This window comes from Arvicanthis niloticus, chromosome 6, assembly GCF_011762505.2.
Source record: "Arvicanthis niloticus isolate mArvNil1 chromosome 6, mArvNil1.pat.X, whole genome shotgun sequence".
NCBI lineage: Eukaryota > Metazoa > Chordata > Mammalia > Rodentia > Muridae > Arvicanthis > Arvicanthis niloticus.
Window position 1 is genome coordinate 87,712,678 of NC_047663.1, and position 27,050 is coordinate 87,739,727.

General features: G+C 47.3%; 1 protein-coding gene and 1 long non-coding RNA gene across 7 annotated transcripts in view; one reads left to right on the top strand and one right to left on the bottom strand.

Moving 5' to 3' along the window:
- Positions 1-949: 949 nt before the first annotated feature.
- Positions 950-26,183, bottom strand: LOC143442843 (uncharacterized). Of its 6 annotated transcripts, none has more exons than XR_013111381.1 (4): positions 25,946-26,099; positions 25,488-25,644; positions 25,037-25,296; positions 950-1,108 (listed from the first exon to the last, which is right to left on the bottom strand). It is a non-coding gene; the product is annotated as an uncharacterized LOC143442843 (long non-coding RNA). The 6 variants fall into 6 exon arrangements; XR_013111383.1 differs by lacking the exon at positions 950-1,108 and adding an exon at positions 17,283-18,606 and having other exon boundaries at positions 24,923-25,296; positions 25,946-26,183; XR_013111380.1 differs by lacking the exons at positions 950-1,108; positions 25,037-25,296 and adding exons at positions 17,283-18,606; positions 18,825-18,966.
- The window catches only part of Ergic1 (endoplasmic reticulum-golgi intermediate compartment 1), a 93,171-nt gene continuing 90,553 nt past the window's right edge, over positions 24,433-27,050 (top strand). The window contains exon 1 of the mRNA XM_034505072.2: positions 24,433-24,588. Within this exon, the coding sequence (XP_034360963.2) occupies positions 24,569-24,588 (20 nt within the window). The 5' untranslated portion in view covers positions 24,433-24,568. The remainder of the gene's footprint in view (positions 24,589-27,050) is intronic.

Sequence of the window (27,050 nt, forward strand, 5' to 3'; positions counted from 1 at the left end):
CAGGCAGCATTTCTCAGTTCTGGGGATCCAGAGGAGGGACAGAGGATAGATCCATGCATCAGACAGATAATCCACACTCACAAGGTTTTCCTGCTTTCACTGAGTGATTACCGTATGCTGCTGACCTCTATACTGAGCTCTGGGCCAACAGAATCTCACATAGCCCTTCCAGCACTGTCTGGGATGCAGCTCCCTGCTGTCGCCCCATTTGTTTCACAGACATATTGTCCTGCCAGACCTCCTTCTCCTCCTTCAACAGGTTATGACCTCTAAAAAGCAGTGAGTCAAGTTGGGGTTCATATGGTGACACCTCGCCCTGCTCCCAGAGCTAGATGATCTAACGAGTAAGGAATGAGGGGTTGTCATCTTCCGATAAGGCCAGTCCCCGCCCCCCTAAACACCCTCCTCAGCTCGAGAGGTCTCTCTCGTGCCTGGAACCTCCAGCAGAGCCCTTTCTCAGCATTCTTTAATCATCCTTACTTGGAGGCAGGAATGCCTTTGCTCATCAGTCTCTCCATTCTCTCACATAGAGAGAATTTGACTCTTTCTAGGCAAGAGAAGCCTTTGGACACATGGTAGCGTAGGTGGGTATCTAACCCTTCTGTCTCAGAAGCTTCTTCTCCCGTCCATCCTGCAGGATATGAGGTGTATGAGCCCTGTTAGGTATTAGCCACACGGATCAGAAGCTGCCACGGGCAGAGGAAGAAGCAGCCATCTGAGGGCAGGTGGTAGGGGCCAAATCGAACACAACCACACAGACGTGACAAGAACACAGGTGTCCACGCTTCTGGCTGAGTCTGCCTGGCAGCAGAAACCACCCAGGGATGGGGCTGTCTGGCCTGAGATGTGACCGAAATGGCTGTTGGGAGAGCTGCACAGAGGGATGCAAGCAAAGAGGCCATCAGAATCACCAGGGCAATGAGATAGCCAATTCACAAAGCCCCCAGGCTGGATTAAAGAATTCACTTTGTTTAATAGATAATTGCCAAACCATATGTTGGTCCCGGGGACTGCTATACATTGGTGACATTGTGTGGAGTAGGAAGGCCAAGCTCCTTCTTTCGATGACATCTGCATCCTGGTGGGGAGAGTTGGAGCCGGGTGATACCTGTTTTGAGAAATAGATTTTCCAGAATACTTAACTGTCTTAGTGTCATGTTGGTAGATTAAAATCTACCAATTGTACCACAGAAATAGGCAAACACTATCAAGCACCCCATCATCTTGTATCCAAAGACTGGTCATTATTACTTATAAATTTCTTATTTATAAGTTTCTTCATGGTGAAGACAAAACCTTGTGACTGAGCGCACCATATTGCAAGACTTTACGGTGAAGTTCCTGTACAACCCAAGGCAGCTGTGACATGCTCTGGGCTTTTAAAGTCTCCTAGAAACTCTATTAACACCCTTGGTATTTTCTTAATCTTCCTTCTTTCCCATACAGGTCTCCACCCTTCATCCCGTGACCACAGCTAAAAGTTTGAGCATTTGACCCCAAATCAGTTGGGCTGGGCTACCACCCAGGCCTTCCTCACTCTCAAAGAAGAGCGACAAGAAAACTTTTACAGAATTGCTAGGATCTGGGTCAGAGCCTCCACTCAGCCCCCAGAGTGGTATTATTCGAATGGGGCAGAACCTTTCAGAGGTAGGATATTCTGAGAAGTCTTCTGGCCATCCATGGGATGGGGGGTATGCTCTCAAAGGTGATGCTGGGGCCTCAACCATTTTCTTTCCATCTTTGGTTTCCCACTGCTGTGAGGTAGACAGCTGTGCTCCCATCATGCACCTCTGCCATGATGTGCTGTGTTACCATTGTGCGTGGACTAGGACTTCAGCAAAACTTTCCTTGTTAGCAAGGGCTTATACACTCCACATATGCTGTCATCCTTATGGCTCTTTCAGGTCCTGACCCCAGGTCACACTCTGAACAACATAAGCAGAGTCAGGAGACTGTAAGTCTAACCACTCGGGCAGATGGGGGATTCACACAACAAAGACACTGCCAGACTGATTTAAGTACATCAGTGTTGCTCCTTTTGAGTAGTTGTTACCCAGGTTCCTCTGGGCCACCTGGCAGAATTGGGACTTTCCTTCTAAGTGGACAGGGAACTTAACGACAGACCAGGACTTACTGATGATTGGGACCTGATACTGTCCCCTTGAGACATATTCTCTGATATAGGGATAGAGCTAATGACTGACTGTAAGTCCAGGTTGTCTCCTTTTGTTATGGGAATTGAGTCCAACTGGAGGTCAATGTTGGTGAATAAAACATTAGCATAAACTCTTAGCAACCCTAAACTTCAATTATTTTACACAATTTCCTTCTGACAGATTCTAAGAAGCCTGATTAGTACACGGCTATCTTTCAGTCATATCGGAGGCAGTGCTCCTTTAGCGAAATTCTGGTTTGGGTAACTTATTATTTCCTAAGCAAATTAGTAAATCCTTTATATCCTCAATTTTACTACTTCAGGTTTCTCCTATGCCAGAACAAGGACTTTAAGATACACTGTTTCCAGCCCTTACTTCCTGGTTGTACTCACTTCCTCAATCCAAGCTAAAAGGCTACGTCATCCCATCATCCTCTCTGCTGATGTCACCACTTGCCCCACCCTGCCCCTCCCATCCACATCACCACCTCCTAATCTGAGGAGGAGTTCAGCTTTAGGTGAAAAGAGCCAGGGAGCCACACTTTCTCTCCCGCAGGCTGCTTCTTTGACCTTTGTCCTTTCCCTGTCCTATTTCAGACCCTCTGGTTCACTTCCGCAGAAGCTAAGCAAACGAACTGGAATGAGTGGGCCTGTGTTCCCCCGGGGCCGTCGGGATGTTAAGCTAAATCAGGTTTTATACTTTGGTGAAAGGAGCAAGGTGATGAGATTATCTATGATCCTGGGAGTCAGAGACTTGAATTCAGATCCAGCTCCGTACTTCCGGGCTGAGGTATTGCTGATTCAAGTCATTTTACTTCCCTGAGCCTGTGGGCTTTTACTGCCAAAAGCATGGTTCTCACTCAGCAATTTTGCAGTGTAAATTGCTGACGTGTATAACTCATGGAGCGGGAGCCAAGGCGTGATAGTAATTAACCAGGCCAGTTCATGCAGAACCTGGAAAAACAAAGCGGTAACTTTAGACTTCATCCTTCAGGCACCAAGGAAATCAAGGAAGGCTTTTTGCCTTCAGTATCATCAGATGGTAGAATTAAGATGAAAGACTTGTTGTTCAAGAGACAAAATGAGATCAGGAAGGAGGCTGCGAGACCAGGGAACACATGTGAAAACTCTGGCGACAAGGAGAAGCTGAGAGTGGGAGGGGTCCTGGCTACAGAGGCTGCATGGTGGCAGCTTTGTCTGGGATGCAGGTTCCTCACTTCCCACTCCCCCATGCCCTCCACCCAGCATTGACCACTTGCTTTTAACCCCAACAAGAGCATGGGGAACGAGTTGGAGGAGAGAAAGGGTAACTGAAAATGCAAAGCCCACTTTTTCTTTCCCAACTTTTCAAGCACTGACTTCAGCTAGAATAATCAAGTCCTGGCGAGGCAGAGGGAAAGGAAAGGCTTTTGTTGAGAAAGCCCAAGAGCAAGCTTGGGCTGAGCTCCGTTAGCACCAGGCTCCATGTTAGCCATTCATTCTGCTGTCCCATGGAGCGGCTGCTCAGCACCACCTCCACCTGACAAACCTCACCAACGCAGGGAGCAGTGATGCCTGTGGATCACTGTGCTGGTGGTTGGCACAGTGCAAACTTCTCAGAGCTCAGTGAAGCGCCTGGGGGGGTGGAGGTGGGGGTAACTAAACACCTAAGGAGACAAGAACAAAGTAAGGCCCAGAAACATAAAATGTCTATACACATTCTTTCCTGTGACTATGATGAACTATTTATTGATAAAGAGTGTCCTGTAATAAGCAAACACCTTAGACACCGTGAAACTACAGTATATTTTTAACAAGCCTAAACGGGGTATATGGTAGTATTTCCACGGGGCTGGAGAGATGGCTCAGCAATTAAGAGCTTCTGCTGCTCTTCCAGAGGACCCAAGTTTGGTTCCCAGTACTCAGACTGAGCAGCTCACACCACCTGTAACTCCAGCTCCAGGAAATCCACCTCCTTCTCCCAACATGCACTTTCCACAGCACCTGCACTCATACACACACACACACACAATTTCTAAATAGATAAATCTTTTTAAAAGATACTATTTACAAAAGCAATCACAGGTATAAAATATTCCAATGTAAGCTGTGATCATCTTTTCAGGAAAATTATGAAATTATAATTATAAAATTAGGTGATGTTAAAGGAGATCTGGGTATAATACATGAATATGATAGAGATGAATGCATGTTCATGATCAAAAAATGACAATGTATACAAATTACTGTCTGTTCCAATCAAATAGAGCTTTTCATATAATTTAGTAAATTATGAAAGCTCAATAGAGCTTTTCATATAATTTAGTAAATTGAGTGTTCAGTTAGACAGACAGCAAAGAGTCAAGAAAGGCTAAGATACCCTTAAATCAGAATTCTGGACACAGAACTGACTCATCTAATGCCAAATTTTATTACTGTGGCCATAATTAAGATGACATAAAATTGGCATAGGAATTAACAAATAATGTCTAGAACAGAAAGCCCCTAGTGGGCCACATATATTTGAAAATCTGATTTCTGTTAAAGGCTATAAGCTGTGACTCTGTAACAAAAACTATGTAATCTCTCTCTCTCTCTGTCTCTCTCTCTCTCACATGTACACTCAAACATACATGTACACTCACATATCTACACACATGCATGCACATACGTACACACATGTACATTTACACAGATGCACATACACACATACATGTACACTCATACATACACATATGCACGTACAAATATCCACACACATTTACCATACACACTCAACACACCTACACCCATGCATGTACAAATTCAGATACACACACACACACACACTTCCAGGTGATTCCAGATCTTGTCTTACATGTAAAGAAAAACCGTGAAATTCTTGCAAGAAAACATAGACTATATTTACCATCTTAGGTAGAGATGGGGTCTTAAAATACAGAAAGAACAACTACACAGACACACTTGCTCATGTTGAAATGATTTCTGCCTGTCAAAAAAGCATCACAAGGGATTAAATGAAAAAGAGAAATGTAGAAGATATTTACAATGTATAATCAATAAATAATTAAGATTTGGGGTAGGTTAAAACACCTTAAAACTAAAACTGACAACCCAATAGAACAGGTAAAGAAACCCAAAGATGTCTTCCCTAAGAGAAAACAAACTTGACCAAGGGAAGTGTGACGAGCCGTTCAGTCTCACTACTTATAGAAATACAAATTGAAACCACAATGAAATGCAATGCCATGCCCAACAAGCCAGTGAAAATTGAGAGTCTGGGCTGGGAATGTGGCTCAATGGAGAAGTCCTTGCCTCCATGGAGAACTGACCCATCAAATATAAAAACATGTTAAACTGGCTACACAAACCAGCATGGGATTGGCATGGGGATTAACAAATGGACAACTAGAACCGAGCGGAGGTCAACCCCCAGAACCACACACAATAGCCAAAAAGAATCCGGCAGTGGCAAGTGCCAGAGCCATCTGCTCCTGGTGGCAATGTAGTTGGCATTGCCACCATGAAGATGTCACATGTATCTCACTTCCCAGTAATTTTGCTGCTAAGTACGGTAGCTGGGACATTTTCATGGGCGTATAGGTGTATATTAGGGTATAAGAACATTAGGAAATAAGAATGATCAATATCCTAGACTCACCTCATCCATATCTATTAAAGAGGAGAAAAAAAAACAAACAGAAAATAATAAGTGTTAATGACTGTACAGGAAAATTGGATTTCTTAGGCATCACTGCCAAGAATGTAAGATAGCTCAGCTTCCCTGGAAACCAGTGCGGGGATTCTTCGACAAGTCAAAAGGAAAACAATTGCAGAGCAGTTCTACTTCGGTGTGCACCAAATTGACAGTGGGGATTTGAATGGACATCGTCTGTGATATTATTGACAGTCACCAGGAGGTGAAGCCACATAAGGGTTTATCCAGGGTGGATGGATAAGCAGAGGGGGTAAGCACAGTTGATCCCTGACTCTGATCATGGCACTTAGCTGGTGTTCAGGTTTATAATGGTGTGACATCAGTACGCAGTCAGTAGAAATCATGATTTCAATGTTGGCTTTTCGTGGAGCTTTCTCCAACTCTTCAGTGTAGTAGTGAACTGAAGTTTCCAGTCAGGAGGTGGAACAGCAGAATCCATAGCGAGCTGCTTTACCAGGAGGCGTGCTTGGTGAGCTGGGCTTCCGTTCTCGGCTGATGTGTTTGTCAGTGCATCCTCCCACCTTGCTGTAAGGACAGCTCTAGATACAATGGGATGGATAGAAAGATGGATGGATGGATGTGATGGATGGATGTGATGGATGGATGGATGTGATAGATGTGATGGATGGATGGATGGATGGATGGATGGATGGATGGATGGATGTGATGGATGTGTGGGTGGATGGATGGATGGAAGGATGGATGTGATGGATGGATGTGATGGATGGATGGATGTGATAGATGGATGGATAGAAAGTGTGGATGGATGGATGGATGGATGGATGGATGGATGGATGTGATGGATGTGTGGGTGGATGGATGGATGGAAGGATGGATGTGATGGATGGATGTGTGGGTGGATGTGATGGATGGATGGATGGATAGATGATGGATGGATGTGTGGGTGGATGGATGGATGGGTGGGTAGGTGGATACATACACACACGTTTGTGTGTGTGTGTGTGTGTTTTATTTATTTTTTCTTGCCTATAAAGTCCCAAGTTCTAAGACAAACCTCCTATTGAGTATAGCAACTTTAAACTATACAATTAATACAAAAATATCAACTGTATCAGAAGAGGGCAGGACAGTTTTTCATAGACAAGGGAACTGGAAGTCTGCTGTGAGAGACCTAGAAACATCAGAAAGGCTATGTCCATAAAGTCTCATTGACATGACTGCATCTGCATGACCTGAATAAGGACAGCAGCAAGAGACACAGAAGGGGAAAGCTCATGAGTCCTCAGCCCCAGGATAAGAACCACAGGCAACTAAGGAGTGCTGAGAACGGAAGAAGCAGTGGGGGAAACCCCCAGACTGTTACCCAACACCAACCCAATCCCTAAATCTTACACATACAAGTAACTTATATGGAGTGGGCAGATACAAATATATCTACGATTAAAGAAGTAGAGGCCATGAGCTTGGGAGAGAGCAAAGGTGGGTGCACAGGAAGTATTGGAGGAAAGAAAGTGAAAGGGGAAAATGATGTGATTATAGAAAAACACATATTTTAATTTCAAAAAATAAAAATATTTTAACATGCTCATTGCTTAGCTCTATGTTAGCAGTGAACAGTTGGAGACACTTCATACTAAATTTAATAAAATTCACATGATGGGGTGTTACTCAATCTTTGAAAGGAAAGGAGTCTCGACAGGTACATGACCTCTGTGAAATTTGACAGCATTGTGTTAATGAGATGACAGAGACGTGCCCTGCTTGTGCGTTTTCCCGAGAGTCCCAGGTAGTCAGATTCACAGAAGCAGAAAGCAAAATGGTGGTGGGGCTGAGGGCCAGAGCAATGGAGTTATTGTTTTATTTCTTTGTTTTCTGGGGGGAGGCTGCCTGTGGAGCCCAAATAAAGGCTGATGGGAGTTAGTTCTCGTTCCACCGTGTGGGTCTCAGGGAGAGAACTCGGGTCACTGGGTTTACTGGGTTTACAGTAAGTACCTTTCCCTACTGAGCCACCTTGAAGACCTGAGAGTTCCTGCTGAGTTGGAACAGTTTCAGTCTGGGAAGATGAAAAGGTCCTGGGGGTGAGTACTAAGTCGTTTTGCTTCCTGTTGCTATGATAAACACTGGGACCAAAAGCAACTTGAAGAGAAAGAGATTATTTCATCTTATACTTACAATCATGGTGAAGGGAAGTCAGGGCAGGAACTCAAGTGGAGGCTATGGAGGAATACCACTTACTGGTTTGCTTTCTGTAGCTTGCTCAGTCTGCTTTCTTATACAACATAAGACCACCTGCCCAGGTGTGATATGACCCACAGTGGGCTGGCTCCACCCACACCAATCATTAATCAATTAAGAATGCCCCATAGACTCTGCCTGAAGGCCAGTTTTATGGTGGCATTTTCTCAGTTGGGTTCCCTCTTCCCAAATGTGTCAGTTGACAAAAAAAAAAAACCTAACCAGCTTAAGGTGATGGAAACACAGTGTTAATGTGTAATACCACTAAACTGCACATTGAAAATGATTATTTCAACCCCCACTAAAAAGATAGAAATAATAAAATGGGTGCTATATATGTTCTCACATGTTCGCTGGGATAAAAATGCATGTCGTTGTGTTTAATAACATGTTTTGAAGTTGAAAAAGAAAATCCTAGAAAATGTCCACATTATTAGAAGAGGCAACTTGGGAAACTGTATGTACATACGCTGTACTGCTCAGTATACAGCAGTGAACAGAGTGAACAGGGCATGTGCCCCACTGGGGAGTGAAAAGGGCAGGTTATGAAACGTCACTCTCCAATTAGAGAAAATTCAAACCATCACATTTGGGAACTAGACAGACAGATTTAAAATTCTAAGGCAAAGCATAAGGATGGGCCACCTCAAATCCAAGGTAGCGGTTCTCTGTGGACTAGAAAGTCGAGACATGTCTTCCAAGAGAGGCATGAGGGCTTTTGAGACACTGGCCGTGGGTATGCCGGTATTCATATTTTACATGTGTATTATATTCGCTTTTGATAAATGTATATTTTGTGAAACCTTTAAAATGTTTTGTATAGAAGGCAGGTGGGGAACACTCCACCACGCTGACGTCTCAGTAGGGAGACTTTGATATTCTGATCTCTGTCTATTTAAAAAACACTCCACAATACTTTTTTATAGGAAAGCGGTGTTTGGTTATGTTAAGGAGAGAGAAAAGAAATAAAGAGCTTTTCCCCCCCCTCTGATTTGTTCAAGGAAAGGGGAAGTGAGAGGAGATGGTAGAGCATCCGGGCTTCCCCCAGCTCTGCCAGGAACAATAGAATCTGAGGCGAAGTGCTGCTTGGAGGTGATGCAGCCTGACCATTATCTTAAGGGGGCGGCTGTTCTCTTAAAGCCAACTCCCCAGGCCCCCCAGGAAATCCCTGTCAGTTTCAGGAGTGGGTAGAGGTTCTGACACCACTGGCTTTTCAACCAACAAGATGCCACAGAGCTCAGCCAGCTCTTTCGAGATTACAGAGCACAGCCTTGGCACAAATCCTCCTTCAACAGCTTCAAGGACAAGATGAAGGAGATGCAAAGGAGAACGGTTTGGGCTGGGAGATGGTTTCAGAAATATGCTCCATGAGTCCCCATGCTGCAGACACTGCGACTGCCCTAGGACTCTCTGACCAGCACTGCCTTCTTGTGTCCCTAGTTTATCTCCCAGGAGCAGGGGAAGTCTCCATCAAGACAACACACCCAATCACTCATTCTGTCGAATGAGCGTCTCACAGACACGACTCATTACATGTCTCACAGACACATAAGCAGAACCTGGAGCCCTGCTGGGGACTTGGGGACTTGAGACTGGGGTGAAAGAGACAACGACCCCCTTGAAGGAGCTCCAGGCATTGTGGACCACAGAGAAAGCCATCCAGTCAGGCCTTGTGCACCAAGCTGGCCAATCAGAAGGAAATCTTGAGGTCAGATACGTAGAGGCTGGGAGTTGGCCTTCCAGGCAAAGAGGGCTGAGTGAGCTTGGCAGGAGGAGAATTATAAGCAGGTTTTTTTTTTTTTTTGGTTTGTTTTTCTAGAATTATGATGATAAAGCTGAGCCTAGCTGTGGTTATATCTCAAACATTCTTTTCTACAAGGTAGAAGGACTCACCACATTATTTGAGCCCTGAGACCCCATGAAAGGATTCTAAGGAAGGGAGGAACAAATGTGTTCCTTCTACTAAGATCCTCTGTCCTTTGAGTAATTTGCCATTCAATGACACCCACAGGCCAAAAGGAGCCACCGCATCCAAGCACAGGCAGACTAGGAAAAGGGTATTATGTTCACTTTCCACCACTGTGACAAAATACTGAAGACATACAACTTATGGAGCGGAAAGGTTTGTTCAGATCCTGGATTCAGTCTCTAGTTGCTTGGTCTTGATGGTTCCCATCTATGGTGCTAAAATGCATCATGATAGAAGAGGATGGACTGTTCATCCCATGGTGACTAGGACACAAAAGGAAAGACAGGAAGCAACTGAAATCCCAATATCCCCCTCAAAGTAACATCCATCCCCATGACCTAACTTTCTTCCAGCAGGTCCTGCCTCTTGGAAGTTGACTATCTCTCAACTGCCTTTCATCTGTGGGCCTTGAGGACACCCTAGATGCCACTGAAGACACGTGCAGACCAAACTGTAAAACCAAGGCCTGCCTGCACAAGCATCATGGCTCACCTGCTGCAGGAAGGCCCTAGTGTGGTCTAAGCCTCTGGTTGTTCATCTGCAGAATGAGTTGATGTGAGTTTTCAGACGTCCTATGATGTGAAAAATGACTGACTTAAAGTAGTTCCCCATGTGAACCGCCGACCCCAAACAGGTGGCTGAGTTACATGTATGTACTATTAAACGGAACACGATGTATGTGGTACATGAAAAAAGACATGTAAGAATTCACATTAAATTAAAAATAAAATTACCACACCAAAAGAGAAAGCAGGGCTGGAGAGATGGCTCAGCGGTTAAGAGCAGTGACTACTCTTCCAGAGGTCCTGAGTTCAATTCCCAGCAACCACATGGAGGCTCACAACCATCTGTAATGAGATCTGATGCCCTCTTCTGGTGTGTCTGAAGACAGCTACAGTGTAGTCATATAAATAAAATAATTCTTAAAAAAGAAAAAAGAGAGAGAAAGCAAAGGTTGCAGTTGGGACCAAGAGCTTTATCTGTAAAGTTTTCCAATTTATGCAGATTCCTTATGAATTGACTTAGGTATTAAAACTTAATTGCAAGAGGCAGGCATGGTGGCATATGCCTTTAATCCCAGAACTCGGGAGACAGAGGCAGGCAGATCTCTTAGATTGAAGCCAGCCTGGTCTACAGAGTAAGTTCCAAGGACAGCTAAGCCTATACAGAGAAGCCCTGTCTCGAGAAAACAAAACAAAACAAAACAAAAAATAACTTGAAAAAAGCTGACAGGAGCCCTGATGGCAAGTCAGTGTTGGGTCAGTGCTAGCTGCCCGCTACTCACTCACACAATAAAATCCAGTGTCTGTGCCGTTTCATTTCCTAATTCAGGCTAATTCCAAACCAAGTCTGGGCCAGAGTTATTTCTGGCCCATTGTAGTCTTTCAGTTAATATTTGTAAAAATGCCCTTTTCTGTCAGGCTCAAAAATAGACTGAAAGGCTCTCATGGTAGACCCCTGTAGAAGTTCGGTCAGGTTCTTCCTCCCAGGCCCATGCTCCCAGACCTAAGACTCAGACTCAAAATATATTTACAAATACCTTGGCCATATAGCTAGGCTCTACTCTGACAAGATCCTAACTTAGATAACCCAATTGTTTTAACCTACATTCTGCTATGTGGCTGGCTCCCTGTACTTAGGTACCATGTACTAAGAGAGAAGAAGATGCCCTAGGGTATAGGATCATGAAGATATGGTCACGAGGGCTGGCCAATCAGAGTAAGAGCAGCTCAAGCAGAACACAGCAAGTTATATCTCCGGGTGGCATCTGCCCACCTCTAATGCCGTTTGAGGCTTATTATAAATAAAAGTTTTGTGTCTTTTGTCTGGGAACTAAACTATCAAAGGTGGGGTAGAAATCTCCAATTGATATGAATTTTAACAACAGACCGCTCTCTCAAGGCTGTGACACCTGTGGAGACTACCAGAGGGTCTAAGCTGGGTCTTTAACCAGGATCTTGTGACACGACTGCCTTCCAAGTTCTTCCTCAGATCCTGGTCCCGAGTTTACTGACTGGAAAAGCCAAGGAATGCTCACCTCCAGCCCCCATTGCCTGCCCCCCCTCAAAAAAAAAAAAAAAAAAAACCCAGTGTAATGAGAGAAGCCATCAGCCATGGTAGCCATGGCCAAGGCAGCGTGAGTGTAGGAACCTCGCTGTCCTGTGTGCCTCTTCTCCTGCTTGACTGTCTTTTCAAATAGAGTACTTTCGAAACTTAACAAATAGTAGTCCTTTAATTAAATACTTGGCAAAATCAAACCTGAACATTTCCAAAGCAAATTTCTCTTTTCTGAACTGTACCAGAGGGCACCCGATTACTGCATGATTCTGAGGGGTGGAGTCGGAAGAAGACTGGGCCCCTCCATTCCAGCAGGGAACAATGGAGGGCATTACTCTTGGGGGGGCAGGCAGGATACAGTTGATGTCTACATCCTGTCTACGCTAAAACACTTCCTGGGGCTTGGGGCCAGGTTGCTTGAATTTAACTTAAGTCGGAAGCTGCATCAAGGCCCTGCTAAAAATGTAGCTTCGTGTAAAGGAGGGAAAATGTGGGAACAGAATGGAATGCACATACAGGGCCTGGAGAGACTTTGATCACAGTCCCTGATCCTGCAGGGAGCCTCTGACACCTGGAGACCCGGATGAGGCTCAAGATCCAGCCAGATGCAGGTCCAAGGCAGTCAGGACAGAGCCCATCCTGATCCTCACTTGCTCCATTTTGAGGAGGAAGAAACTGAGGTCAGAATGGGGACTGGGCAACCCCAACCAAGCTGACCTAAGGAGGCAAAGACTGGATCCATCCCTGGATCCCATACTGATCTGGAAGCTTTCTCCCTTGGAAGCCTTTGACCCTATTTTGTGTTCATCAATACTTGCGGTTGCCGTGAACCACTTTTTCAAAGGGGCTCTTCCCCTGACAGCATAAAGCTGGCTTGAAGCACCAGAGCAGATTAGAATGTTCGTGTTTATAGGATCAGTCACTGCACAGAGAGCTGAGTACTTCCACTTGGAGGGAAAGAGCTCTCTGGCTTCCCAGAAGGAAAGGAATGAGGGAGGATGGAAAGGAGGAAGAAGGCTTTTCACCCAGAGCCTTAGTTTACAAAAGAAGAGACTCACAGGGGTGGCCTGCTGTGGTGAGTGAGTTCAGAGTCACCCAGCCTCCTTTGCTTTCCTGTTTCCTGGAGCTCAGCCTGACACTGGGCATCACAGCCCACCCAGAGGAAACAAGGACAGTCATCAGTCAGGAGGGCAGAGACACCTGTCTCCGGACATCAGCTCCGTCAGCGCAGCGCCACCCACACAGTGACACACACAGGCTTTAGGACACTGGAACCCAGACAGACTCCCCTTGTTTAGCTAGGAAGCAGGAGAAACGTTGGATCATGGGAGATGGGGAGGTCCTAAACCTTCGGAGTAATGCAAGGAAGAGCCTGCCCCACTCCCCACCTAGCTACATCACTAGAGGACTGAGGAGGAAGGGCCAGGTGAGCTCCAGGTCAGATCAGAATGACTTGGAGGTGAGCAGCTGGTGCTGAGTCACACAGCCTACGTGAGCTATCTGACGCTGCAGGTGAGGTTAGCACTCCCTGGGTGTGACCTTGCAAGAGTACGAACTTCAAAGCCCTGAGAAATGTATCGGGAATGCCCACTCCTCAGACCTCAGGGTCATCGTGTGCTTGTTGTACAAAAGATCCCTCTTTGTAGTCTGGATGCTGCCACCAATAGTCTCCCGAGAGTGAAAAGCAGAGTTTCAGTGAGTGCAGGGTGTGAGCTAGATTCCAGACATAGGGCCATAGGACTTGATTTAGAGCCACCACCGACCCCAGGTTAGGAATGAGTAAGATGAGGCCCAGAGCGGCTCACTACCTGCTTGGGACACACACCTTGAGAACCTAGGCGAGACAGGGACCGGATTAAAATGTAGTCTCAGCATAGTCCAAAGCACACCATCAAGAGACAATGCAGCCAGTGTCCAACACAGCCAATGCAGTGGCTCTCAACCTGTTGGTATCAACCTCTGTGGGGTCTTGAATGACCTTTTCAGGGGGGTTGCCTAAGACCATTGGAAAACACAGATATTCACATCACAATTCATAAACGTATCAAAATGATAGTTATGAAATAGCAACACCACAACATGGGGAGCTGTATTAAAGGGTCACAGAGTTAGGAAGGGTGAGAACCACTGCCTTAATGTGTCATCAAAGAAAGGTCTGAGCTACGCCTTGCAAGGGAAATGGACATGGGTTCAGAGACCCAGTGAGGACAAGGGAGGCAGGAGGCAGGGCTCAGAAAGCAGACCAATGCACCCAGCATCTTCCAACGTACACTGAAAGTGTTAGAATTTCACCTCTCGGGAGTCAGGGACCAAGGTGGGTTCTCTGCTATGGGGAGTGTGTGACAAACTGGAAACACTGCATTTACATGTACTCCTTTACATCCATGCACACGTATGTGATACAGAGCTGGCCACTAAGGCAGGAGGACATTTGTGTCTCCTCTCCACACTATAAACGAGAGTGGGCCAGCTGATGTTACATGAGTACCTACTGCGTGTGTGGCTGCCATTCTCCAGATACATGTGGTGCCTCCAGGGTCCAGGCACAAAGTATTGACAGTTTAGATGAGTACACTGTAGCTGTCTTCAGACACACCAGAAGAGGGCACTGGATCCCATTACAGATGGTTGTGAGGCATCATGTGGGTGCTGGGAATTGAACTCAGGATCTCTGGAAGAGCAGCCAGTGCTCTTAACCTCTGAGCCATCTCTCCAGCCCCTCAAGTGTCTTGGAGAGAGGAGGCCTGAAGAATGCTGGTTGGAACAAATGCTACCCTCAGCATTGCCTTTGTCCTTGAATGTCACCTGATCACCTATGCAGCTGTGACACATGGGGTAGTAATTCTACTCTTTCTTCCAGATTCCCAACTGGTACCGTACCCCACTGTGAGGAAGAAGAACTTGTCCATTTGTTCAGCTATGTCTTTATGCTTAGCAATACAAACCAGCAGATCATTATTTACTCCCATATGGTCATCCGTGACAATCACCATTGATGGTGATGTTGAAACTGCCCCAGATGTTGCTACTGGGAGTGCCTTCCCTCTGACTCCTGTGCCCTTTTGACACGCCCCCCCCCTCATACCATGAACATGTCTTTACTTCTGACATTTAAAGACAAGACTCCAGACTCATCCGGTACTTTCCCCATGCTGAGAGCCCTGTGTGTGGTGAGTGGAGTCTGGGGTGAACATGTCTTTCCTTCTGACATTTAAAGACAAGGCTGCAGACTCACCTGGTACTTTCCCCATGATGCTAGGAGCCCTGTGTGTGATGTGTGAGTCTGCTGCTCAGATTTAGACGGTGTGTGATTCTTCAAGTCCTTCCCAGACTGGCTACAGAGCTAGGGAGCGATGTACATATCTATACACGCTATGCACCTTTTTATTATCCATCCACACCTCATCCATCCATTCATTTATCCGTCTGCACACATATTAAAACCCATGAGCTCATGCAAACCTCTGCTACTGTTTAAATCTTGAATGTCTCCCAAGGACCTGTGGGTTGAAGGCTTGTCTTCTGTAGGTGTGCTGTCTAAAGTTAAAACTGACCCCTGCCCTTACCCTGTGCTTTGCTTCCTCCCGAGAGAGATAAACAGTCTTCCTAGGTCCCAGGCCTCCCAGTGATGAGGCTGTATTTTGCCATAAATCATGGCACTTTGTAACCTCCAAAGTTGTGAGGCCAAATCAGTGTTTACCTTTGTAAGTTTTTCATCTTGGGTATTTGCTCTTGTGGTGGGAAGCTATAGAAGCCTTTGTTCCATTTCTGAGCCACCTGCCTTGTCTAGGTCTCCCGGTCCCTGGTTGTAACACCTCCTTGTGCCCAACACTACATAGTCATAGCATCCTACAGTCTCAGAAAGATGGCAGACTGTGTGTAAGACACTGATCCCTGAAGATGATGGCGAGGCTGAAAACCTCTCGCAGGGACAGCAGAGTCAACGTGGAAGTATTTTACATGCTTCCTGAGTTTGAGGTGAGACTCCTGTAAGCACGCCTGCGGGGCTGTCAGCACGGAGAAGCAGCAGCAAACTCATTCCCAGGCACTTGGTAAGTTACTGCACAGCTGGCTCATGTATTCACATACTATGTATGCTTTAAAAAGGATTTGTTGTTTTAACAAATTGTGTGTGTGTGTGTATGTGTGTGTGTGTGTGTGTGTGTGAGAGAGAGAGAGAGAGAGAGAGAGAGAGAGAGAGAGAGAGGGATGGGGAGTATGTACACAAGTGTGCAGGTGCCTGTAGAAGTCAGAGGCATTGAGTCCCCCTGATATGGAGTTACAGGCAGTTGTGAGCTATCCGGTGTGGGTAGAGTTCAAAGGACCTGAACTCTGGTCCTTTGAAAGAACTGTAGGTGCTCTTAACTGCAGAGCCATCTCTCCGGGCTCCATACTATCTTTCTTTAAAACTCTGTTTCAGAGACACAGAGGGTGCTGAATAAGGGCAGCAGTGCAAAGACTCTGAGGCAGGGGCATGTCTTCTGTGTTTGAGGCCTGCCAAAAATTCACTGTAGCTAGAACAAAGCAAGCAGATGAAGGAATGGGAAAGGAGGTCAGATGGGAAAGTAAGGCAAGCCCTGCAGGCTGCGGCCGTGAGAACCACTAGTCTCTTACTCTGTGAGACAAGGAGCGTCGTTGGGTTTTGAGGGTAGAGGAGGAGTATGCCTGACTTACATGGGACTCGGTTCTGGTTATAGGGTCAGGAGTAGGATGTATTCGGCAAGAAAGAGGGCAGGAATCCATCTGATATCAACATTTGATTCAAGTGAAAGAAGTCAATGGTGGCTTAAATCAGCTAGCGGCTGCGTAATGTCACTAGAGAGACATTGATCTGGATTAAGTTTTAGTTTGTTTACTTGTTTGTTTGGTTTTTCCAGACAGGGTTTCTTTGTAGCTCTGGCTGTCCTTGAACTCGCTGTATAGACCAGGCATCCAGACTGTTGCCTGCCCCCTACCTCTCTTCTTGCTTAGAGACTAAGAAACCTTCTTCAACCTCAACTCCTCTCTTGCCACCAGGCAGGCACTGTAAATTATCAAAGCAGGATGTACTCACCCTAACCTTTTTGCTTTGCATGATGGGGATTTTCCTTTAGTCTTCTTAGACTCTCTTTAACTCCTGACATGGTTGAAGGGTGGATTCTGACTGCTGAGTTAGAGACCGGCTCTTATTTTCTATTTTTGTGACAAAAACCCATGATCAAGGTAGCTCACAAAGAGAGCATTTATTTATTTATTATTTTGGTTTTCTCGAGACAGGGTTTCTCTGTGTAGCCCTGGCTGTCCTGGAACTCACTCTGTAGACCAGGCTGGCCTCGAACTCAGAAATCCGCCTGCCTCTGCCTCCCAAGTGCTGGGATTAAAGGCGTGCACCACCACCGAGAGAGCATTTAATTGGGCTTGTGGTTTCAGAGGGTTAGAGTTCATGATGGCAGAGAAAAGGCATGGTGATAGGAACAGCCATCTTTTTTTGTTGTTTTGTTTTTTTGTTTTTTTGAGACAAGGTATCTCTGTATCAGTGGTTCTCAACTTGTGGATCATGAATCCATTGGCAAACCTCTATTTCCAAAAATATTTACATTATAGTTCATAACAGTAGCAAAATTACGGTTACAAAGTGGCAACAAAAGTATTTTTATGGTTGGCAATCACCACAACATGAGGAACTGTGTTAAAGGGTCAAAGCATTAGGGAGGTTGAGAACCACTACTCTGTGTAACCTCAGCTATCCTGGAACTCACTATATGTAGACCAGGTTGGCCTTAAACTCAGAGAGATCCACCTGCCTCTACCTCCCTAGTGCTGGGTTTAAAGGTGGATGCCACCACACCTGGTTTGAGAGTTCACATCTTGATCCACAAGCAGGAGGCAGGAAGAAGTTACAGTAGGATTGCCTCAAGTCTTTAGAAGTTTCAAAGATGTACCTCAGTGATGTACCTCCTCCAACAAAGCCACACCTCCTAATCCTTCCCAAGTATTTCCACCAACTGAGGATCAAGTATTCAAATACAAGCATATAGGGGTCATTCTCACTCAAACCACTACATTCTGCTCCTTGGTCCCCATAGGTGGATGGCCATACCATAATGCAAAATGCATTCAGTCCAACTTCAAGTTCCCAGGGTCTACCATAGTCTCAACACTATTTAAAAGCAAAGTACAGCCAGGCAGTGGTGTCAGCAGCCTTAAATCCCAGAACTCAGGAGGCAGAGGCAGGTGAATCTCTGAGTTTGAAGCCAGCCTTTTTGAGGTCAGAGCTAGTTCCAAGACAGGGCTATACAGAGAAAAATTATAAAAAGCAAATTACATACTTTAAACATTCAGTGGTATAGAACATATATTATCATTCTGAAACAGGAGGAATGGGATATACCAGACCATAACAAAATCGAAACCCAGCTGAGCTAAATCTGAATCCTTTAGCTCCATATCTGGGGTCAGAGGGCTTAGATGGCTCCACCTTTCTGGTTTTTCCTGTCTGCAATGTACTTTTCTTTCTTGGGTGGGCACCACTCCCTCTGTGCAGCCAGCCACCTGGAGTGAAGACAGAACACAGGTAGGAAAAAGAATGTTCTTTTGGGCTATCTCAAACTCTAGAGTCAATGACTACAACCTGACTTAACTTAAAATGTTGCCAAACCCCCACTGCCTAGAAAAAAATGTTTTTTAAAAAATATTTCACATGACCCTCCATATCCTCTACTGTTTAGCTCCCACTCAGTCAGCCCGCCTGCCGTTCTCCAGCTCTTTACCAAGAGTGTAGACTCTGCTGGTCATTGCTGTCACCAGATACCTGGACAAAGCCACTTAAAGGGAGATGGGTTTATCTTGGCTCACAGTCTCAGAGCTAAGGGAAAGACCATCCATCCTGGTGTGGGAGCAACTCGGCCTATGCTGTAAGAGAGAGCCTGGAGTTAGGCCCAGCAGTGGGAATTGTCTTCAAAGGCCCCTAAAGGCCTACTTTTACCAGCAAACTCCCCGCAACTTTCAGAACAGCCCCATACACTGGGGGAACAAATCATGAGCCTGTGGAGACATTTCAGATTCAACTCATAGCAGAAACTGATTTATGAGAAAAATCTATTCCAATCTCCCCTGCCCCTCACCATGTCACAAGCAATGTTCTACAGAGGTCCATGTTGGGGATCCAGACCCCCGGTGGTCAGGCACTGAAACATGTGGGTTTGGCGGGGATAATTTGTCATTATGGGGAGACAGCATTATGTCTCCCCATGACTAATTTCTTCTTGTTCTTCCTGTCTTAGCTCAGACTCCTCTTCTTCCTGGAAGCCTTCCCTAATTTCCTGTCTAAGTTATCAGATACTTTAGCCTTCCAATATCCGCTACACTGTCTCTAGCAATACCACCCGGACAGCTACTCTTAGACAGCTTAGACAGCTACTCTGCCTTAGACAGCTACTCTGCGCCGATTTGGTGTGTGTGCACAGGATGAGGCTGTGCACCCAGGGCCACAGGTACCTCACCTCTTCTTCCCTTCTCCCCACTCCCTTTTCTCTCCCTTTCCCTTTCCCCTCCTCTCCCATTTGTCCCCTCCCCTCCCCTTCTCTTCCTCTCTCCTGACGTGGACAGTTCACATTAATTTGAGATGATTTTTACCACCTTCAGTTGGAAGAGTTCAAACATCCCCATGGCTTAGCATTGGGTGCCTCCTCCCCTGGGATGCTCAGCCCTCGGACTTTCTCTTACTCTGTACCTGACATTGGTACTCTGCCTGCGGTCATGGGCCCACACCTTTGCTAACTTCATCCCTGGTTTCTAGAAATCAAAGCTATGCCATGTTCATCTCCACATGCAGGACACGTTCCATGAAGAGGTGACAGTGAATAGCCCCGTAAGGAGTGAGCAAGCACCTTCTGGCTGGTCAGAGGGCTTCAGTGGAGCAAGAAAGAATAATACATTTTCAGAGTCCTGTTTTTCTGAGATCTAAGTTCCTTTAAGTCCTTGCTGAGTTTGACATAGGACTATTGTATTTTAATCCTTTTTATCCAGACCAGGCTGAGCCAGCCACTCCTATAGAACAGGAACTAGTATCTCATTACAGAAAACAAACCCAACCCAGATATTCCCTGCCTAAAACAACAACGAGCAGTTATGTTTCTGGCAGGAATGGGTGGAAGAGAGTGAGCATGTGGGGTCAAGGAAAGCTTTTTCCTTACGGACACTCATTTTATAGACTGATCTATTCAGCAAACATTTAATGAGCAGCTACTACATGCCAGGCATTTTCTATTCTCAGACAACTTGTAGAGCAGCTGCTTACAAGCTACCTGCTGTTGTGTCATGGATCAAGGCAAGTTTGGGAGATTAAAAACATTGCTGTCCTGTGAGAATCGACTGGGTTGCCTCTGGTCAGGGCATCTCAGAGGCCCAATCAAGCTAACCCGCGGGGCTGCAATGTCCCAAGATGCAGCTGGAACTGACCAGTCCCTGCTCAATCACATGCACATGATTATTGTTGATTTACATGGCATCCCTGGAGGGCAGCCTCAGAACGGGCAGCTCCCTTCTCCAAGCAACTGACCCAAGAGGTAATGAGTTACTGAGACAGAAGCTGCTATCTTTTGTAACATAATCTCAGAACCGACATCAATATGTGGTGTTCTGTTCATTGGCACAAACTAGTAAATCCAGCCCATGGCTCGGGGGAGGGGATGACCCAGGATCCCAGCACCTGAAGTTCCAATCACTAGGGCAGCCTCAGGCTATCTGCCACAGATATAAGAACTTAACACCCTTAGCTTCAGGCTTGGGCATAGCCATTTAAGCAATGCCTCTAGATCACCCAGCTAGAGACTTCTCTGACTCTAAAAGTGGTTTGTCCAGGCTTGCCAGAGTGAGGGAGGAAGAAAAGTGCCAGTGTGTGTCCCTTGATTGCAATGTAACCGATTACCAGCAATTTCAGTGGCTAAATGCTTGTTATAATAGAGTTGCTAAGGGTCAGGATTTAGGAGCAATTTAGCTGGGGAATTCTGGCTCAGGATCCCCTTAGAGCTGGAGCTAAAGTATGGACCAGGCTGCAGCTCTGGGGTGTGTGCCCTGGGTTCAGTAGGCTTCCTGCAGGGCTCCCTCCCCTGGCTGTGGCAGGAGTCCTCAGGTCTGCTGTGTGGTCCCTTCTAAGAGAATGGTGACTGATCATCCTTAGGGCATGGTACTGGGACTTCCCTCAGAAAGGCTTATGACGCCTCTTGGAACCTAGTCTCAGAAGCCACACCTACAGTATCCTGTTGAGTTATACAGGCCAGGCCTACTCACTATGGGAAGTGACTGTTCAAGAGACTGGAGCTATTGGCAGATGAAGACCACTGGAGGCTGACTGACTACCACAGGATGCCACAGTATCAGTAGTTCCCTAACTCAACTGTTACCAGCTGCTGCCGTGTTCAAAGAGGTCTAGAGTATTCCCACGCCGTGTGGCCCAAGTCTGATTCCCTCTGTTCCATCTTCCATGGTCTCCTGGGTGGGTTAACAGGAGATGGGCAGCCCACTTTGCTTCCAGACCTCAAAAGTCCCCACAAGGTCTCTTTGTGACATGGCCAGTCCACTTCCATCCTCTCTTGACCTATGAGAAGACCATGTGACCATTCTGCTGTAGAAATGTGCCTCTCTATACACACTGAGTCTCTGGGTGGCTATGGAACAGGATGATGGCCATCCACGTTCCCTCAGGAAGCCTCCACTCAAATTGGGGGTGCAGTTACTACCAGTTAATCCAGTCCTGAGTTGTGTCAAGTTCTCCCAAGGAAAATCATAGGACATTAGGTAATAGTGGACTGGCGTATTCTCTGTGCAGTATTTGAGCAGTCATGACTGCTGGACATGACTGTTACCATTGAGTTCCAGTGTAAGTGTTCAGCAATCCAAAACAACAATAGTTTCAATAAGATGGACACTTATTTCTGTCTTGTATAAAAACATAGAACGACTGAGTGATAAGACCTGGGCTCTTTCTGTCTCGTTGCTTTGTTCCACGTGGTTTTCATTTCATGGTCCAAGATAGTAGCATCCATGTTCTAGGCAGCCAGCTGGGTAAAGCAACGCATAGGCCAAAGAACGTCTATCAACGCTTCCTAAAGCCGCCGTCTCCGTAACATTTCAATAACTCAATCACATAGACATACCTAGCTGCAAGGGAAGCTGTGAAATGCAAGTCTCTATGTGCCCATCTGAAACTTGGGAGCCTTTTCTCTCTGTGTAAAAAAATACCAACAGCAGTCAGTCCTGTCTTCATTTACTTTGCTGGGCATTTGTTACCCTTAGCCATGCTCAACGGCACGTCTGAGATGCTTTGGGAGGTCTGGGCTAAAGATGAGGATAGTTCCCGAGATGTCCAAAGAGCTAGTCTCTGGGTCACCTTCTGAAAGGGAAGACATGAGATCAATTGCCCACACCACACAACTTCTGTCTTGGGTTCATCTGTACCCAGTGGTTCTGGAAGGCCCAGGATGCTTTTTCTTTCTGCTGCTCTCTGGCTCCACAACAGGCTGAAATTTTCTCATTTCCCATAAGAGCATGGGGCACAGGTGCTTGTTGAATGAATGAATGAATGAATGGCTGGAAGAGGGATTCCAGTTGTCAGAAGGAAAAGAAACTGGTAGAATGATGCTCCATCATTGCAGACCCTGGATCTTGCTGCCCATCCGAATCCTTCAGGAGACCAAGGAGCTTTTTATGTCAGGTCACTGCCCCTCCCCCCAACCTGCCTTTTGAACTTGGGGCCCACTTTCTTCCTTAAGTTGTTGTCTTAAATCACAACTTTTGTTTTGTTGTTAAACTATTTTTTGGTAGAATTATTGATTTTATGTATGTGAAAACACTGTAGCTGTCTTCACACACCAGAAAAGGGCATCGGATCCCATTACAGATGGTTGTGAGCCACCATGTGGTTGCTGGGAATTGAACTCAGGACTTCTGGAAGAGCAATCAGTGCTCTTAACCACTGAGCCATCTCTCCAGTCCCCCCACCCCACCCCCACCTTTTTTTTGACAGGTTTCTCTGTGTATCCCTGGCTGTCCAGGATCTCACTCTGCAGACCAGGCTGGCCTCGAACTCAGAAATCTGCCTGCCTCTGCCTCCCAAGTGCTGGGATTAAAGGTGTGCGCCACCACTGGCAGTTAGATCACAACTTTGAAGAAGGCCTCTGCAGCAGAACCCAGGGAAGTTCTGAAGTCAGATTTCCCCTATATGCGTGTTCTAGTTTGCTTTTTCTTTGCTGGGATAAACTCCCACCAGATCGACTCTGGGAGTAAAGGATTTATTTGGCTCCACACCACAGTCCCTTAGGGAGTGAAATCTGGGCAGGTACCCAGGTAGGAACCGTGAAACAGAAAGTGAAGCAAAGACCTGTGGAGGACAGAAGGCTGCTGACAGACTCCATTGCTCACACTCAGCTAGCTTCTGGTCCCAGGCCCACCTGCCTAGTAATGGTGCTACCCACAGAGGGCTGGGTCTCCCTACATCATCACTTAGGAACTAAGAGAAACAACAAAAGGACACATACATGCCCTTAGGCTAATGTGGTGGAGGCTAGTCAATTGAGGTTTCCTCTTCCCAGGAGTTCAGCTGCCCCCTCCAGCAAGTTGAGGGAGCTGTTTTCTGTACTTCAGTGTTTCCAAAGACCGAGGCTTTCAGGGGCAATCGGCACTGCCATTTCTAACTGTGCATACTCAGAGCTTCTGGATAACCCTGCATGGACATGACTTTAGGCAAGTAGATGCTCAATAAATACTGGTTGACACCAACCCCAAATGAAAGATGATAAAAGCAGATAGCCAAGCTCAACCCTAACAGGTGGAGAAGCTCTCAGAAGATGGCAGGCTGTTCACAAAATCGGGGCCCCAACTGTCTTCTATGATACCTATGAGAAGCGGGGTTAGCAGTTATGCAGATAGAGAAAGGGGTGGTGGTAGATCCTGGGAGCCAGAAGGCTTTTCCTAAGAAGCAAGGGTTGGGTGGGAGATGGGTGGACTGTCTCAATCCAGGATTGTGTTGCCCATCGCCCAGTTTTAACCTTCACCCAGAACCAGCACCAAGCAAGGACCTCCAATTTGCAGCATTCTCTCTGATCTTGACAACGCAATGGCTTTGTTTTACAAGCACAAAATCCACTGCTAGAGGCAGAGGGATTTGCCCTGAGGCCCCACTTAGCCCAGGAAAAAAGGATCAGAGGCCAAAAAGAACCAAAGCGTGAGTCTTGGAGACCTGGGCTTGGGTAGCATCCCACTCTCGGGCCTTCCCATCCCGGCCAGCCCTCGGGCCCCTTTAACCGGGCGGCGGAAGGGGCGGCCGGGGGATGTGGCGGCGCCCAATGGGCTGCGCGGAGCGTCACTTCCCGGCGGCGGGAGGCGAGTGGCGAGTGGCGAGTGTCGGGCCGGCTGGCGGGGGCGGGGCGGCCGAGGAGGCGTTGGCAGCGGGCTCGGACCCACGCGGCGCTGCGGCCCGCCTGGCCTGCAACGCTCCTACCGGCTCGGCGGCACGATGCCCTTTGACTTCAGGAGGTGAGTGAGGCCCCGGGCCCGAGGCCCTCTGCAGCCGGCGACGACCCCCCCGTTAAGTGCAAACGCGACCCCGGTGCACCGTGCACGCCCTGGCAGGCCCTAGAAGACCGAGGCCTTCCTCGGGGGCTCGAGCCCTACCCCCACCCTTCGTGCAGCCCGGGCAAGCCCACGCACTCTCTTTCCATAGCGCGGGGTCCCCAGCTTGCCCCTGACATCTTGCATTCCCCTCTCCCAACCTGGGAACCAAATTTCCTCTCGACTCCCAAATAAAAGGAGCGAAGGCATCCTCAGGCTTTCTCCCCTGTCCTCCCTGGTGGACCCTACCCCGGCTTACAGTTGGGGCTGCGTGCCTGCCTTTGCCCGGTGGGATCTCAGGGCTGCAACCCCATTCAGTCTGGCAGCAGCTGGAGAAGCTTAGTTCTTCAGAGTCTGAGAATCCTCTACCTACCAGATGTGGAGGCCTGGCCCCCAAGTCATGGGGACAGTGCGGGAAGAGGAGGATGCTGGGATCTTGAGGTTCTGCAGAGGAGCCAGGCTCTGTGCAGGGACTACAGTGGGCATCTTTGTAGGGTTCTTTGCTTCCTGGAACACCATTGTACAGGGCCAGGCCTTCTGGAAGCCTGCCTGGGAAGGGCCTCCCCACCAGACATTCCTTGAGATAAGAAGCTCTGAGATGCCATGGGCTGGTAGGATGCTTCAAAGCGTTTTCTTCAAAGAAAAAGGATTAGAATCCTGGTTGTACTTCTCCACCCAGCTGCTTAGTGTGTTCTCAGTGTTAGAAGCAAAGGCTTAGGGTGCAGCCCCTCACTGCTCAGCTGGCTGACCCCAGCAGGTGTCTGGGCGCACTCAAAATTCCAGTTTCACCTCATGCAAATTGGTACTAAAAATAAGGTCCCCACCTGAAAGACAGGGGATCATAAGGCACCCCGGCCCAGTCTCCACGGCCTGGAACTTGGAAGTAGGGCATCCATGAATGTAGGGCTCTGTGAGTGCTCTCCACAGCCAGAATGGGTATTTCTCCATCTGTCACAGGTTCCCCTCCTCCTTCCTCTCTTACTGATGTGTAGAAAGACAGAACAGAGTGACAATCTTAAAAAAAAGGCCCAAGGTTCAGATCATGTTGTATCATATGAGCAACCTGGGGTCCAGGCCTAGAGAGGACATTGGCCACAGACCTCTTAACCATCCAAAATGTAAAAACCAGTGCCCAGCATGAGCAAACCATCTGGCAAACCAGCTTCCCGCTTGCTTGAGGCAGCCCTCGGGACCAAACCTGAGCTCAGACAACAGCATACAGACACATGGCAGCTTTGAACCCAGAGAGCTCCAAGCCGGCGTTCAGGAGCATACCCATTACCTCAGTGTGTCCATGCAGAAGAAGGGCAGTGGGCACATCCAGGTCCCCCACACCTCCCAAGGTGACTGTAAAGGTTTCCGATCTTCCGCTGTCCCCACAAGGTTCTGCAAGTTCTAAGGATTTTGAGTTTGTTAAACCGCTGCTCTGGTTACTCAATCTTGTCAGCTCTCTCCCGTCTCTGCATGCTGGCAGGGCTGAGCAGATCTGGGTTCCAGTTGGAAGTTTGGGGGATGGGGGTAGGTGGCAGGGCCTGCTTGTCACCAGCTGGTTTAAGGCATTGATATTTAAGCACACGGCTCAGCTCTGGGTTACTACTACCCTGGGGCTTTCTGGATGTGTCTCAGGTCCTGAGTGCCCAGGTGCCACAGGGTCCCCATCAATGCCAGTTTAGAAAGTCCTTGCTTGCTGGGACTCACTGGAGACCAGTAAGAATGGATTCCCCACTGTCCCATCTCCTCATGCAGGGTGAGCTGTGTGGTCTCTTTCAGACTTCGACACAGCAGAGCTCCAGGACTCACTGTCTAGGAAGGTTCCACCATTCTACAGACCTTTCCCATGTACAGGGCCACTCATCGACTTGCTAAGTGTTGTACCCAGTGTTTAGCCACCTGTCACTTGTACTGTCATTAGGGGATGGGTGGCACATGGCCCAGCCCTGTAGAATTGCCAGTGAAGTATGCATGTGTGTATGGGGGGGGGCATGTCACATGACTGGGTTCTGGGAGTATCCACTATAGAGTATTCAGTGAAGAGACTAAGTGGATCTTCCTTTTAAACCACGGGGAGGGAGACCCCTCTGGTTGCGTGGATATAGATAAAGCTGGAATCAGAGTTTGGTCTGTTGGCACTGAAGCTGTCCATAGCTCTGGGGCACAAGGGGGATCTTGGAGGGACACCGCCCTGTTTAATAATGGGGAGCACAGTGGGCATGAAGTGATTAGAACACCCCTTTTCCTCACCAGTTCAAGACCAAGGGAAAACCAGCTTCTTCACTTGGGTGTGCTTTCCTGCCCATGACATGGGTGTGATCGGTATCTTCACACGAGACCGGGTGGTGTGTGGGACCCGTCACCTGACCTCTGCCTGCCACCATTATTGCACGCTT